This window comes from Drosophila grimshawi, unplaced genomic scaffold, assembly GCF_018153295.1.
Source record: "Drosophila grimshawi isolate 15287-2541.00 unplaced genomic scaffold, ASM1815329v1 contig_1369, whole genome shotgun sequence".
NCBI lineage: Eukaryota > Metazoa > Arthropoda > Insecta > Diptera > Drosophilidae > Drosophila > Drosophila grimshawi.
Genome location: NW_025062891.1, coordinates 3548623 through 3563994, shown reverse-complemented (window position 1 = coordinate 3563994; position 15372 = coordinate 3548623). Strand labels below are relative to the sequence as shown.

The window sequence follows — 15372 nt, the reverse complement described above, 5'->3', positions numbered from 1 at the left end:
AAGCTTTCAAAATATGCGCCACATAAATTGCATTTAATGCTGCGCTGCGCTGCGCTGCTTGCAATTAAATGCGTAGCCTACTTTTGGGCGCCGCCTTTAAAACTTGCCTGGCAACTGTGGCTGGTTCCAGGAAGTTGGCAAATTTGTTTGCCTTTGCCCCTGTTTTCTGCCTTAGATCTTTTGCTTGCTATTTTCTGCTCATGATTCATTCTAGTCTAATCCAATGTGACGCATAAAAAAGAAACGAATCTAAAGAATAACTGACAGTCTTTTTATTATTTGCTGAGCGACAGAGAGATGGAATTAGAAAGAGAGAGAGAGTGAGAGAGAGAGAGAGAGAGAGAGAGAGAGAGATGGCTGGCTAGAGAGGTGCGACAACCTACAAAATGGGCAGTGGGCAATGGGCAAAGTAAAAAAGCAAGAAAGAAAAAAATATTACAAAAAAAAAAATGAAATAAAATGAAACAAAATGTCGACGCGTGCCTTGGGTGCGGTTATTGATTTTCTGTTCGCTGATGAGCGCAACAACGCGGCCAACGCAGCCCAACCCTCAAAATCGCAAGCAAAGCAAACGATGATGATGATGATGCGCCTCGTAATGATGTAGATGCTGCGTTGGCAAAAATTTGTGGACTCAAGGAGGCAGCAACAAATCTGTGCCTAGAAACTCACGTTGTACGAAAATTGCGTGGCACAACACGAAAAGCGCATTAAAAGCTCAAAACGAGCGATTAAAGCCGCAAATTTCAAGTCTGGGCAATAAGCATAAGAACAGCAGACAAACAAACAGACAACCAACCAAGCAGACATAGAAAAGAAGAAGAAGAAAAACAAAAAACACAACCCATCAGATAAATCAACTGCGCAGCGCCAAGCTCATCAGCAATAAGCCAAAGACATTTCCAAAAGCGGCACGTGATGAAATTAAAGTAGAACCAGAAGAAACATAAAAGTCTCGCATTGAATGCGCAAATTTGTGTATTTCCCCTTTCCGGTCGACGTGCACGCCATCAAATAATACATACATATATACAACAAATATACATATCTATATATATACATACATTTAATGCAATTGTCTGTTTGTGTGTGTTAAAATTACAAAGAAGAACGCAAAGCGACAGCAGCAGAATACAGATGCACAACAGCAACAAATTCAACAGTGAATTATACTATAAAAGAACACGACAACAGAAGACCCCCTCCGAAACGGGTGAACAGCAGCACCCAAACCCCCCACTCTGTCCGCGAGTCGCTGACAGCTCCGGCCTGAGCCTGAGCCTGATAAATGTGCAGCGATGCTGACATTGGCTGAAAGCAGCCAGCGGAAAGGCAAAGGCAAAAGGAAAAGCAAAAGCAACGCAACAAACTGCCAATTAACAGCCAAATTATGCCAACCCACAGCAGCGGCCCCAATAACATTAGCAATAACAGCAACCAACTGCAACAGTTGCACCATCTACCTACACAAAAGATCTTAGATGCCCATGGCTTGCCTAAATGGCGAGAAACTACTGCGAACGCAACTCGACTGCAATATACCTGGCAGCATTCAAGTTCGAAAGGATATCTCGCCAAACATCAGTAATCGATTCAATATAGCCAGTTACATCTGTCGGTATATGTATATATCTATGCATATATCCGTCTTCTTGCAGCAGGCAGTATATATATGTCGGAGCCGGACGTATCAAATAAATGCCATTGAAACGATATTTCCCTAGTATGAAAAACATTTTTGTTTAACAAAGTGATTAGTTAAAACTATCTGCAATTGACCACTATATACACTATCTTTCATAGGAACAATCTATCGCTTTTCTAAATTTACATTTATTGTGCAATTTGGAGATCGGCAATTTCACACTGATCTGCAAGGCATACCTGAGTTCGCCATTCTTTCATTTATTTAATTAAACCATTAATATATATTTTATCATTCATAACCACTACTAAATGGTAATCACTTCTCTGCACATTCAGCACTTATATTCTCATACACATAACCGCTTTCAAATTAAGTACAGCGCATAACGCAACAAAGAGTGAGCTTAAAACTATGCCACTAACTTTTGTAGTTGCAAGGCCGCGACAGCACTTGTTGCAACAACAAAACATGCATTGTTATCGCGAGTGGAGCAGGAACAGTAAAACTTTTCTATAGCTGGCCTCCAAAAAAAAAAAAATAATAGCAACAACAATTCCGCGAACTTTCAACATGCAACTGATATTCGGGTGTATCTCTTACTACAAAAACTTGTCGAAAAGTTTTTCAATTTACTGGGCGCATTTGAAAACGCAATTATTTGCATGGCGAGAGGGAGAGAGAGGGGGAAGCGCATAATGCAAATTGAATGTAAGCAAAATGAGGCAACCCAAAAACCCAATAGAAATGGGTTAGCTGCAATACTTACAAAAGATACACATATCTAAGCATATATGCTGGTCACTTGATTACATTAGGCCCTAATCAAAATGTAAATGGCAAATAGAAAAGGAGAATCAAAACAAAAAATAAAATAAAGAGGTCAAAATGGAATCAAGCTAAAATCGCAGGCAAAGTTGTTAAAGTTGGTCGACTGCGTAATGCTCTGATGCCCATGAAAGGATAAATGATGAGTATCAAATAGATAGCCTGACCAATATTCTCAATTCCCTGTTAGCAGCAGAGTAGACCAAATGCCAACTGGGCCAACAACTGCACTGAACTGAACTGAACGGTGAAATAAACCGAAAGAGAGAGAGAGAGAGAGAGAGAGAGAGAGAGAGAGATGGCAAATAAGCCTTCAGATATCCTTGCCACAAAATGCGTTGCAGCTGTAGCAGCAGCAGTAGCAGCAGCAGTAGCAATAGCAATCGAGCTCTGGGAAAATGCATGTAAATAAATTAGAATTTGATGGCCAACTGGCAGCTGGCCACTGGACTGGCTCAGAACTTTGGCTATAATTGAACTGGCCAAATGCAGCAAATGCTAAATTCAAAAGGCCCAAACGCATAGCTCACTTGTGGTTTGCTGCTGCTCGGCCAAAGGGCCACATTTGCAAAACTGCACAAAACTTTTGCAAAAAGCATTTCCTGCACAAAAAAAAACAAACAAAAAAACAAAAAGAAAAACAGTAAAAAATGTTGCCCATGTGTAGCAAGGAAAAAATGTGAAAATTCTGTATGTTGTTTCAGCTGTCCATTGTGGAAGTTGCTGTTGCATGTGTGTTGCACAAACCAACTGAGGCCGCTGTTGCAGCAAGCAAGAGCTGGCACAACAACAAAACTGGACAAAGCGACAAATTACTGTTAACTCGGCCAACTCGGGCCACTTGCAACCAGCCACTTGCCTCTGTCAACTGACAACCAAAACTTTTCACAAAAACTTGTGCACAGCATTTTCATGCGTTTCCCTAACAACTCGACAAGAGAATACAACAGAACCAAAACGAAAACCAGAAACTGAAGCAGAAACTGAAACAGAAACAGAAACAAACTCATCGCAATTGAAATCGCCTTGTGCTTAGCCTCAATTTATTTTGTAAATCTTTCTGTGAGCCTTCGGCCCAGAATTTGGCAAGTAAAATGTGGTAGGGTTGAGCAAGGGCGGGTGGCCATTTATTCTGTGTGTCTGTATCCGTGCGAGTTCGAGAAACAAAAAGGAAACAAAAATATATAAAGAGATCCCTTTGGGCTCTGCGTATAAAAATAGCACACACTCAAAATTGAATTTCGCACGCATTAATTATGCACGAGAACAACTTGCCCCTAAGTCAACGACGATGGGTATGCTGAGGAGGCGATGTGGGGCACAAGTGACAAGTGACTTGCTAAAGAAAAATTACGTTCTTTAAGGGAATGGCAGCGAAGTAAACTACGAAGACGACTCTCTTTAAATTGGCTTTAAGTTCCAGCAAACAGATTGCATACTTAATTAAAGGTGCACCAAATTTCATGTGATTATCATATAAATTATGATTGTATTCTGTATTCCCCTAGTAGGAATGAACAGAGACTTTATTTAGATATGTAAATGAGCAACGCATATAGCTATACTACTTTATGCAGTGCATTATTATTTTTGTATTATTTATTTAATTTCTTTGCTTAGGCCAATTCATTTTTATCTTATTACCTCAACACACCTTAATAGAATTATTTATTTTTACTTGCTCTACTAGTTCCAAATGAGCTCTCGATTTATTAATTATATCTTATTTGTGAGTGGTTTCTTCTCCGATATTTATACAATCTTGAGAGAAGTTGAGTTAAAAATGTAATTTAATTTCATTAAAGATAAAAGTAATGCCATATGAGAATAGAGTGTTGTATTAAAATGTAAATAATTGTCAACTAAACTTGATACTAGATTCTAAACTATAGAATCAAAGATGAATTTCTCTGCATCTTTTTTTTTGTTAAATATTTACTTCATTTTATTGCTCTTGCCTTTATGATGACTGTCGAAAACCTAATGGTTCTTTCAGTTTACAGTTTCTGGGTTCAGCCTAGTATATATCAGTTTTTATAGGGTCGTAAATGTATTTTTCTGCCTGTGGCAGCAAACCTTGGCCCAACTTTATGATACCACTTTTTTATTCGATTTTCTCTCTGTTGGCTGCACAGCGACTTGTTGTTTATGCATAAGGCTTGCACCACAACCCACTATCGCAGCATCGCACCACCCACCCAGCCACCCCCATTCGCAGTGCACCAAAGTTGAACCTCATCTCAACTGAGCTGACACAATTTTTTAGCGCTCATTATGCTTGAAGGTTGTTGCCGGTTTCTTTGCACACTTTTTATTTGTTGTTTTTCTGTTTTTTTCGTTGTTTTCATTTGAGCAAAGAATTTCATTATATTTTTTGTACATTGTATTTTTGCATTAATATTTGTTTTCTTGCAAACTTTCGCACTTGGGTTGAAAAACTTTAAGTTCCTGCAAGTTGAAATGAAACTTTTGGCCAAGTCATGAAGCCGAAGGGGCAAAAAACCTCTTAAATACTTCTTCAGCTTGATGTGAACTTTTTATGTGAAATGCTTCGCAATGAGCGTTTACATATTTCATATGTGCCGGATGGTTGGTTGGTTAGTATATTCCATAATTCATATATATGTAGAAGTATATGTAGAATGAAGTCAAGCATATGCCACATATGCCCAACCAGCAGTTGTGACAGTTTCCGTTGCAGTTGAAGTCGCTGCTGCAACAAATGCAAATTTAATGCGACAAATATTAAAGTCAGGCGCGATTAAGCGGACTAAGAGCAGCAGCAGCTGATGGCTTTTTGCTGATGCTGCTGCTGCTGCTGCTGCAGCTGCTGCTGCTGCTGCTGCTGCTTCTTCTTCTTCTTCTGTTGCAGGTGGCAGCAGCTGGTAACATGAAACGTTTCAATGACATCATTTAAATTCATGCATGACCCACATTGCAGCATCAGCTGCCCCATCGCCACATCGCCACATCGTATCACCGCAGCACACAGCTCATGTTTTATTAACAAAACAATTTATTGCATAAAATTCCGAGTTGCAGCCGCACTTGCAACAATTTTATCGATTGCATGAAACTCACAATTGGGCCAGAAGCCAGCAATTAGCCCAGAGCCCAGGGCCATGACCTAAGCCAGTCGCTTGAGTTAGCTTAAGGTACAACTATGAAAGTGAAGGAACTTGGGCAAAACTCGCATGCTTATCGAGCTCATTTTAGAGGAGAGGCAAGGCCGCTGCAAAGTAGGCTACAGATGTGGCCCAAAACACAGGCTGGCTGGCAACAAGGTAATTATAGTTGCAACAGCCACCCAAAAGCTAAACTAAGGTCGTGACACATCCACAAGCAACGCTCCTCTGCTAATTGCTGCATAAATCAAGTGGCAAAAGCGACAACGAGTTGTGCCGGGCTGTGGCAAGGGAGCTAAAAATGGTCTTTGAATAACGCTTTATATTAACTGTGCCACCAGCAAGCAGCCAGCGCCAAGTAAATGGGGCAGACAGTTGGCGAAATACAAAAACACACAAAGCAAGCAAGTCACATTGCTCCAGTCAAGAGTGCTCGACTAGGAGTTACCCGGAGTTATTCAAGTCGTATGTCCTATATCTAGATTGATAATAGAATGGGCAGGCTATAACCAATCCAATAAATGAGAAACAAATCTTAAAATTAAAAAGGATTTCATTTTAAAATTTGCCTTCAGAATAAAAATGTATTCAATTATTAACTAAATTATTATTGTATTTTAAAATGAATACCTGCTGTGCCAAACTTTTTAAGTTATCGATACTAAATTCGATACAAGAATGTCTAAAATTCGCATCAACATTTTGAGCAGATGGACAAGTTGTAGACAACATATTTTATGTACTGTAAACATTTAAGAATCAGTTTGGATATTCAGATCAACATGCAAAAAGACTTGTGTGATTTTATTGTTATCGATAATCGATTTTCACGTATATCTCTCGGAAACTGTAGTAGTTATCGATACAAATGAATTAACTTAATGTGCACTTGATATATTTACATTCCAAATTGGACTCGTCTAACGCGGGATTGGAGGTGTAGTTTTCGGTGCCTTGCCTAGTAATTCACCATTTCCTTAGACCCTTTTTAAGCATTTTATTTGAAACGAGACAAAACACCAAATGTGGCTAACATTTTGCTATACTTTATGAGCCACTTTTGACCAAATAATTTGTGTACGCGAGTGCAGCAAAACTGTGCTGTGCGTGTGTGTGTGTGTGTGTGTACATGTGTATAAATTTATGAGCATCATAAAAATGCGGCCCGCACTGCGTATACACAATACTACAAATTTTGCAAAACGCCATATATATTTTAATTAAATTGGGCAAAACAAAATGAGAGCAGCGAAAATACGTACAAATAAAAAACGATATACAAAATGTTCATCATCATTTTGTATTTTGTATTTTGCATTGTGTTTTGTGTTTTGTGTTTTGTTTGTTTTCGTTTTTTCGCTTAGCCGCCGGCTTGTGTACTTTCAATTTAGCCAAAAGTGCGTGTGTTTGTGTGGGTGTCTTCATCGTGAGAGTCTTCATTTCGAGTGTGTGTCCAATACATACATACTCGTACATGCTTAGCTTCAAAGGCTCGTCGGCTGCCTAAAAATAAAAGTAAATTTAATTAAACGCTGCTCTGCCTTCGCTGTAGCTTTGTGCTAATGTTTGATTAATGAGATACAGATGCGCAGTGCCAATTTAGCTTCACAAAACACTCACGCACTCCTTGAAAGTCTTTCTTTTTACTGATTTATTAAGTTGACCACATTCGCAGCCAACTTTTGTGTTTCAGTCGAATTTATTACCCAAAGTTCTTGTACCCTGAACCCATTAAAAATTGATAAAAAGGATATAATGGTTTTGTGTGCAAAAGTGTGTAGCACGCAGAAGGAATCATCTCCGATCCCACAAGGTGTATATATTCTTGATCAGGATCAACAGACGAGTCTCAAAGACTTGAAATAAGGACTATCAGACCAAGTTCTCTTCACCTTATCGATAACTGACCTCGTTTTCAATTCCAATCAATTTTCGATAGCAATACAGGATTTTAGTTGATGTATAATATACATTTACATATTATTGATCAACTTAACAAATTTCATTAGGTTCGCATAACAAACTACATGGCTAAAATCGAAAATATATTTTCATATTGATCTGTGCCAGCCACAAGAAATCGGAACACTTCCACGCATGCTTACTTTTGAGTCTGCAAAAAATGTTTAAAGGTAAATTTGGCAATAATACTACAACAGCTAGATTCTTACTTGGTTCTCTCCCCATCACACGAATTTAACACTATACATTTAGTTGTAAAAGTTGTAAAAATAAAATTAATTTGCATCCCTTAAAATGAAAATATTTTTCTTAGCATCAACGCCAAAGAGTCGGCCACCTAAGTGATTTATATTCACGCTGATAACCTAAATACTCCAAATGACCCTTATTAATTATAATGCTTTTGGGCACCTTTTTTATAAAATTATTTTAGCCATTAAGGCATAACCATAAACGTAGTCTTATTTATTTCAAAATCAAGTAGAAACGCTGAGAACATTTATTTTCAAATATCGAAAACAAGCAAAAAGAAATGCAGAGACAGGTATTTGAGGAGTTGTGCACAATTGTGAGCAAATTGTTCACGATAATCACAATGTTTTGGGCTGAAGGTCGTCTCCTAGACTCACTCTATCTTATTGTAGAATAGGAAGGCATCTTTGCTAAATGTTTGGGCGGCGAAAGAGCTCCCTCTTTACAGTATATCTCTGGGTTAAGCAGCTGCGACTAACGCCCTGATATAATGGCTTCCTTAATGGTCAAAGTGTGTAGGCTGCTTCTAATTCTTGGCTTTGTTTTTGCCATGGACCTGCCATGGAGTCTTGGAGTGGATGGGGCGTTTTGGTGGCAACAAGTGTCGGTCGAACAAGTCGAAAATTGTACATACTTATAAAGATAAACATAAACATTTTGGCATTTCATAACGCGTGAACAAATTCAATTAAGCTGCCTGTGGCAATGGCTGCTTGTGCCTTGTGCCTCGTTGCTCTGACTTCTCGTCTCGCTGCTCGTCGTTCGTCCTTTTTGTCCTTTTGCTTGTGCTGTTGTTGTTTTTATGTGCCAAAAAGCAAACGGCGACAAAATTAAAGTAAATAAACAAGCGTTGAGGGCACCAGCCTTCGCTACAGATGTGCCCATGACAATTGGCATTGGTCACAGTTTGCTGCTGCTGTGCTTATGTGTGTGTGTTGTGTGTGTGTGTGTGTGTTGTGTATCTCTATTTGTGTTTTTGGTTTTTGGTATTTTTGTTACGTTACCCAAATAAACCGCACAAGCGCCGCACTGAAGGCATGATAACCACACTCGCAACAGTCAAAACAACCACTAAGGCACGGCTGTCAGACAATAGCCATATAAATGTCTCCCTCGAGTCACAACGTTGGCCATTGCGCCACGCCCCCCAACAGCCACACCTCCCCCACTCCCACTCCCACACCGCCTCTCGCTGTAGTTGGGCCATTGTGTTTTGCTGCTGCTTGTCACTGCCATAATTTTCAATGCAAATCGTTGCCATTTGTTGCGCACAAAAGCAGGCAACTTTTATTGTCCTACCTTAAAAACAGTTGGCGGCTGCACTCAAGTCTTTATACTCTTTTCCTCAGAGATACAAAATGCATATTGATTTTGCAAAGCATCAACATCTGTCTCTTGTCGATCAAGCCAAAATATATATTTTAAGGTCTGTTTTAAGTCGTATGATTTGGTCCAGTTTATTGCGATTAAGAAATGTCTTTTTCATAGTAATGTTTTTTTGTTAAATGCCAACTTTACGCAGAATTTTAAATTTCATTGCACTCTTTGTCTCTCTCCGTAGATACACGATGATCTAGAAAAGGATCCGGACTATTCTGGCTCTGGTTTTGGACCCGATGACGAGGACGCCATAATCGAGCATCATTCGAGCTCGCACAATACGCGCATTCAGAGCATTGGCAACACAAATAGTAAGCATAACTCGAACGACAACAACAACAACAACAACAAGAACAACAAGAACGATCTCATCTCGAGTAGAGTCAACCATCATAATCAAATCGATATCAACAACAGCAACAATAATAATAACAATCTCAACATCAATAATAACAATAATAATAATCATCAAGCGAATAGTGGCACAATCATTGGTAGTAGCACCAACGCCAACAACAACCAAAACAACCAGAACAACCACAACAACAACAACAACGGCATCATCAGCAGTGGTAGTGACATCAGTACAATCGGTAAAGATCAAGCTAGACTAACTACAACTACTATAGCCAATGCCAACGTTTCTTCAACTTCCACTTCCAATTACAATTCCACAAACACTACAGAAACAACAACAACAACAACAACAGTAACCACTGCCAATACCAATACCAATACCAATACCAATGCCACTATCAATACCAATACCAATACCATTACATCCAATTCAAACACATTTACCATATCGCCCATTTTAGACCCAATCAATACAACAATTATAATTAGCAATTACAACAATAGCAACAATAGCAACAATAGCAACAACAGCAACGAGAACAACAACAGCAACAACAACAACAACAAGCATCTTCATCTAAATAGCATTAATTATAACTTACACACAACAACAACAACATCTTTATATCCAGCAGCTCACACACCAACAACAACATCAACATCAGCAGCAACAACAACAACCACAACACAAACAGCCACCAGTAGCTCCACCCCAGCCACACTCCCAACCATCATCTCGAGCACCACAGGCGAATCAACAAGCCCATCAGGCACACCCGTTCAATCCGCCTCCAATCCGAATGCCAACAACACCAGCACAATCTCCTCAACACCACAATCCTCTCATCCAGCCACAACACCACGCACGATTCCACAGCACGAGTCTGAGGATGAGGACGATGCCTTCGATACGGAAGATACGTTCCAAGGCAGCGGCGATGGCGATAATGAGGATGGCGACGACGACAACGACGACAATGATGTCGATGATGATGATGATGACAATGATGATGATGATGATGATAGCCATCCGGTTGATCCGCATCCCGAGAGCGAAATCAAACCGACAAATCGCACAAATCTGGACAATGGCATTCAATATCCGCATGGCGAGGATGAGGACGAGGACGAGATATATACGGAGATCATTGCCGAGAACGAAGACGACATTCACAGCCGCATCTTGCGTCAGTTTTTTTATTCTTTTATTCATTTTGTATTCTATTCTATTCTATTCTATTCTGTTATTTTTTGTACTTTGTCTTACGTTTATTGTGCTTTTTGCATTTGCTTTGTTATCGTGGCGTTTCCTTTCCTTCCTTTTGGATACTAAACATCCTTTTTCATTTATTGTATTATGTTTTGTGGCGTTATTTTTATTTGTTTTTTAGGCACTTTTTGGTTATTGTGCACATTTCAATATCTATATATATATATATATATATATATATATATATATATGTATGTATATATATATATATGTATCTGTATGTTAACCTCTCAGTTTGTAAGTCATGTATTTATGGTGCCTTCATTTGATTGTTTGAATTATTCTTCGAATATAAGTTAAGTTTAGTTTTAGTTTAGGCGTCTTCACGGCTGCTGCTCCAATCTTTCTCTCTCTCTCTCTCTCTTTGTGTGTCTCTCTCTCTCGCTATCCATCTACGTTTCGATCCACGCGTTGTCCTTGTCTCGGGTGAACTTCATCTCAAAACATAACTACAACTTTCCCCCCCTAAATACCCACAAAATATCCGTGTGTCATTTGCATAAAACATATCATACAAATCATCATTTCTAACTCAATTTCATTTCAACTAAAACATTCAATTTTAATCCCTGCTTAAGGCTGACGGGCAAAAACTTTCTAATTGTGTTCGACACGGGTTAAGTTTTCAAATCGTATAGCAAATCACTTTTAGGGTTAAGGCTTTTCGCTTGGTTTTGGGCTTGGGCATTAAATTGAAAGTTGGGGATTAATTAATGACTACAGCTATGTCATTTGAGCTGATAAGTTCGAGGCACAAAGAAAAACAAACAAACAATCGATTTGGCTAAAGGGCTGACTGCCTCGCTGTCTGTCTGTCTGTCAGTCTGGCAGTCAGCAAAGCCACTCAATCAACGGCTGCCATTTGGCTGGCTTTTTAAGCCGCACAACTCTGCTGCTCGCAATTGTAGGTGGCAAACTTCCATTAACACACACACACACACACACACACGCAGCAGCTACACCCACTCACACACACACACAATGAAAAGCATTAGATTTACAGTCTGCAGCTCTGAGCTTCTGGAACAACTCACAAAGCTGCGCGCCGGCATCAAGTGGAAAACACTTCACAGCGCCACTTCACATGAAAAAATCACAAACTGAGTCTGAAACAGAAACTGAGGAATTTTTTTGGGGCCGCTGGCAACCCAGCGATCCACAGCCCACAGTCCCAAACCAAAATGTGCCACGCCCTTGGCTGGCACCTTGGCTGCTGTGTGTGACCCGCTTAGTTGTGAGGCAGTTGTCACAGTTGTTCTGTTGCTCAAACGACACACTGACGTTTAGTCGTTGTGTGTGTTTGTGTTTATAGCCTGCCTTTGACAATCAACGCTTTATAGTGCCTCTGGGCACCACGCCCACATCAATATAGCTTGGCGTACTCAGCCCCACTCAGCTCAGCACACAGCACAACTGTCATAGCAGCAATTTCAAATCGAAGCTTGTGAAAGAAAGGATGTCTAGAAATGCGCTGAGGAGCTGAGCACTGAGCACTGTGCACTGTGTGTGCAAAGTGCATTTTTCAATCAGAAAAACAGCCAAACAGTCCTGCAAAACTCCTTTGACTTGCAATTGACACTGTTGACAGCAAATAACAAACAGCAGGCAGGCAGCAGCAGCAGCAGCAGCTGCAGCAGCAGGCAGCAGCTGCTTGCAGTTCATATTCTAAATCAAATATTTAAAGCTTTAGTTTTACTTAGTTTCAAGTGAAGTACACAACACAAGAAAAGAGTGTTTTATATTCAGAGAAGCTCAGACTCAGTTCTGTCATCTGCTGAGATGCGGAAAATGCCAGATTATCCTTCACAATATGGCGAATTATAATTTAATTAGCGCGCAACACCTCAACTAGGGCAGTTCCATTAACTTCTTAGAATAAATTGAACTGACTTGCAATGAATCAAACTAAACAACTCAATGGGCAACCCTCGCATATTTGCACACAAATACACATTCTGTTTGTATTTGCGTTGTTAGGTGTACAATGCAGTACAAGGATCCACAATACAAGGGATAAACAAGCAATATACACATATTTGCTTACATTTATTAGTCGTTTGCTGTGTGTGTGTGTGTTGTGTGTGTGTGTGTGTTGTGTGTGTGTGTGTTGTGAGTGTTGTGTGCGTGTGTGTTTGTATGTGTGTGTATTGTGTGTGTCTGTGTATTTGTCTTAAGCTCATTTCCAGTCAAACTTTGACCTGCTGCTCGACGAGCGCACAACAACAGGGAAACAAACACACACACACACACACACACACACAAATAGTGCCTGTTTCGTCCGTTATGCAAATGCCAATTAAATTAATTAAAAATCATTTGTTTTCATTGCTAAGTGCCATTAAATTTCTTTTGTCAGGTGTTTACGAGCGTGCAAAAGTTGGAAAGTTGGCCTGCGTTGCCTGCATTGAAATATGCAAATTCAAGTTAAAACGCTGCCAACTGGGTCAACAGGTCGCCACAAATTGTGGCCATAAGCGCTGCAGTTGTGTGTGAAAAATCAGGTTTAGTCTGTTTTCAGAGAGGGGGGGCACACAAAATTTGTCTATTTGACAAATTCAAGCAAATGGCAAGACCTAGTTGTAGTTAGCCAAAAAGAAATTATTATTGTTATTGATTCCATTGGATCTTAGTCGTAGCTAGGCGCAGTTGAACTAACAAACTAATGTAGCAACAACAACAAGCCTTGTACATATTGCATATATATAATTAATACACATCTACACACATAATTCACACACACACACACACACACACACACGCACTCAAATCATTAAACACTCTAAACTTACACACCAAACCAACACACACACACTCACATGACTGAAGTCTCTGGAAACTGGTTATATGTATTGCGTAACTCTTTGTGTCTTGCACGTCATCGCATAATCGTAACAATAACAATGATACCAACCAAATCCTGCATATATAATTGTGTATGTGTATTAAATGTGAACAATTAACTACTTGCAGCGGGTGGCAACAGCGGCACGAGCAGTAACGTCCACGAATTGGATCCCAACACCAATATCAATAGCCAGCCGACAGACACAAAGATTGTGGAGCACAGGCCCGCCAACAGCGGCGAGGTGGTCATCATGAGCGAGGAGGATCGCACGACAAGTTTCTTTGCGCAGCCTGGCATATTGGCTGGTGAGTTACTTATTAATCAACAATCACAAAAATAAGAACCAAGATCAAATTCCTGAATTTAGAAAATCGCCTTCAAATAAAAATCGCCCTAAAAACTAGCAAGTTTCACTGGTTTTTAGATATATTTTCTCAAGCTAAAACACAGCCTTGCCTATGCAGAAATTTATTTTCTGACTAATAAGTAAATTTTCTAATTTTTTGGGCGACTTTTCTTTATAGGCATAATTGTGCAATTTATCATTTGAGTTATATCAGCTTATTTTATATGTGCTGCTGCGGTCAAAATAAAAGTAGAGCAAATGGAAAATGTTAAATAAATTAGTTAAAATATATTTGAAAAGTTATGAACATTTTATTTTAAAGTTTTAATTTTATTTTGACCGCAACTATAGCCAACCCAAGCCAACCCAACCCAAGCCAAATGCCACAATTAATTCGTTCGTTTTAACCCAAATTTATAGCTGTCATCGGTGGCGCCGTTGTTGGGCTGCTGTGCGCCATACTCGTCGTCATGTTCATCGTGTATCGCATGCGGAAAAAGGACGAAGGATCCTATGCGCTCGACGAGCCGAAGCGTTCGCCTGCCAACAACTCGTATGCGAAAAATGCGAATAACCGTGAGTTCTACGCCTGAGATAATGGCCAAGCGCGCAGGTATTAAGCTGATATTGAGCCGGAGCAGGGAGGGAGGGAGTAGCAGCCAGAATATGGGCGTGGCAGCCAATTGCAATTGGCACTGGTTTGATTTCGGTTGAAGGAAGAGGAGACAGAGAAACTCAGCTAAATACACTGCGCGAAATTGCTCAGTTGTGGTAGGAGACAGCGACAACAACAACAACAACAACATCTACAACAACAACTAACAACACACAAACAGCTACAGCAACAAACAACTCTTGAAAACACACAATTTATTCGTGAGGGGTAACAAACAAAAATAATAAAAAAACAAAAACAAAAACAAAAAGAAAAAGAAACAAAAAAAAAAACAAAATAAAAATTGGGAAAAAATTCGAACTTACCTGTAAGTTAAACGTGTCCACACACTTACACACACACACACTGTATGTGTTTGTGTGTGTGTTTGTGTGTGCCAACTTTTCTAATTAAGTAAGTTTTAAGCGAATTGTGTAATACAACAACAACAACAACAACATCAAAACAAAAACAAAAACAAAAACCGAGAAAATATCAAATACTATATAAAACAAAGTAAATCATGCGAAATTTAACATAAAAAACAAAAACAAAAATTAATAGTATATATAAAAATATATATATATAAATATATAAATAGTAAAACAAAAACCAATATAAGGGCGGGCAAAATTAAGCAAATTAATTATGAATATAATGAGTAGAGCGAAACAATTAATAACAATAAAATACATACACACACACAC

At 39.3% G+C, this 15372-nt stretch overlaps 1 protein-coding gene across 5 annotated transcripts in view; it reads left to right on the top strand.

The window, feature by feature from the left end:
* Positions 1 to 15176, top strand: part of LOC6559388 (syndecan) — a 123595-nt gene extending 108419 nt beyond the window's left edge. For 2 of the 5 annotated variants that reach the window (XM_043216427.1, XM_043216429.1), the window contains 4 exons: positions 9374 to 9503; positions 10182 to 10736; positions 13790 to 13969; positions 14431 to 15174. In XM_043216427.1, the coding sequence (XP_043072362.1) occupies positions 9374 to 9503; positions 10182 to 10736; positions 13790 to 13969; positions 14431 to 14603 (1038 nt within the window). In that variant the 3' untranslated portion in view covers positions 14604 to 15174. Of the gene's footprint in view, positions 1 to 9373; positions 9504 to 9766; positions 9786 to 10181; positions 10737 to 13789; positions 13970 to 14430 lie in introns of those variants that run through there. The other 3 variants (XM_043216428.1, XM_043216430.1, XM_043216431.1) reach the window with 3 other exon arrangements.
* Positions 15177 to 15372: the final 196 nt, after the last annotated feature.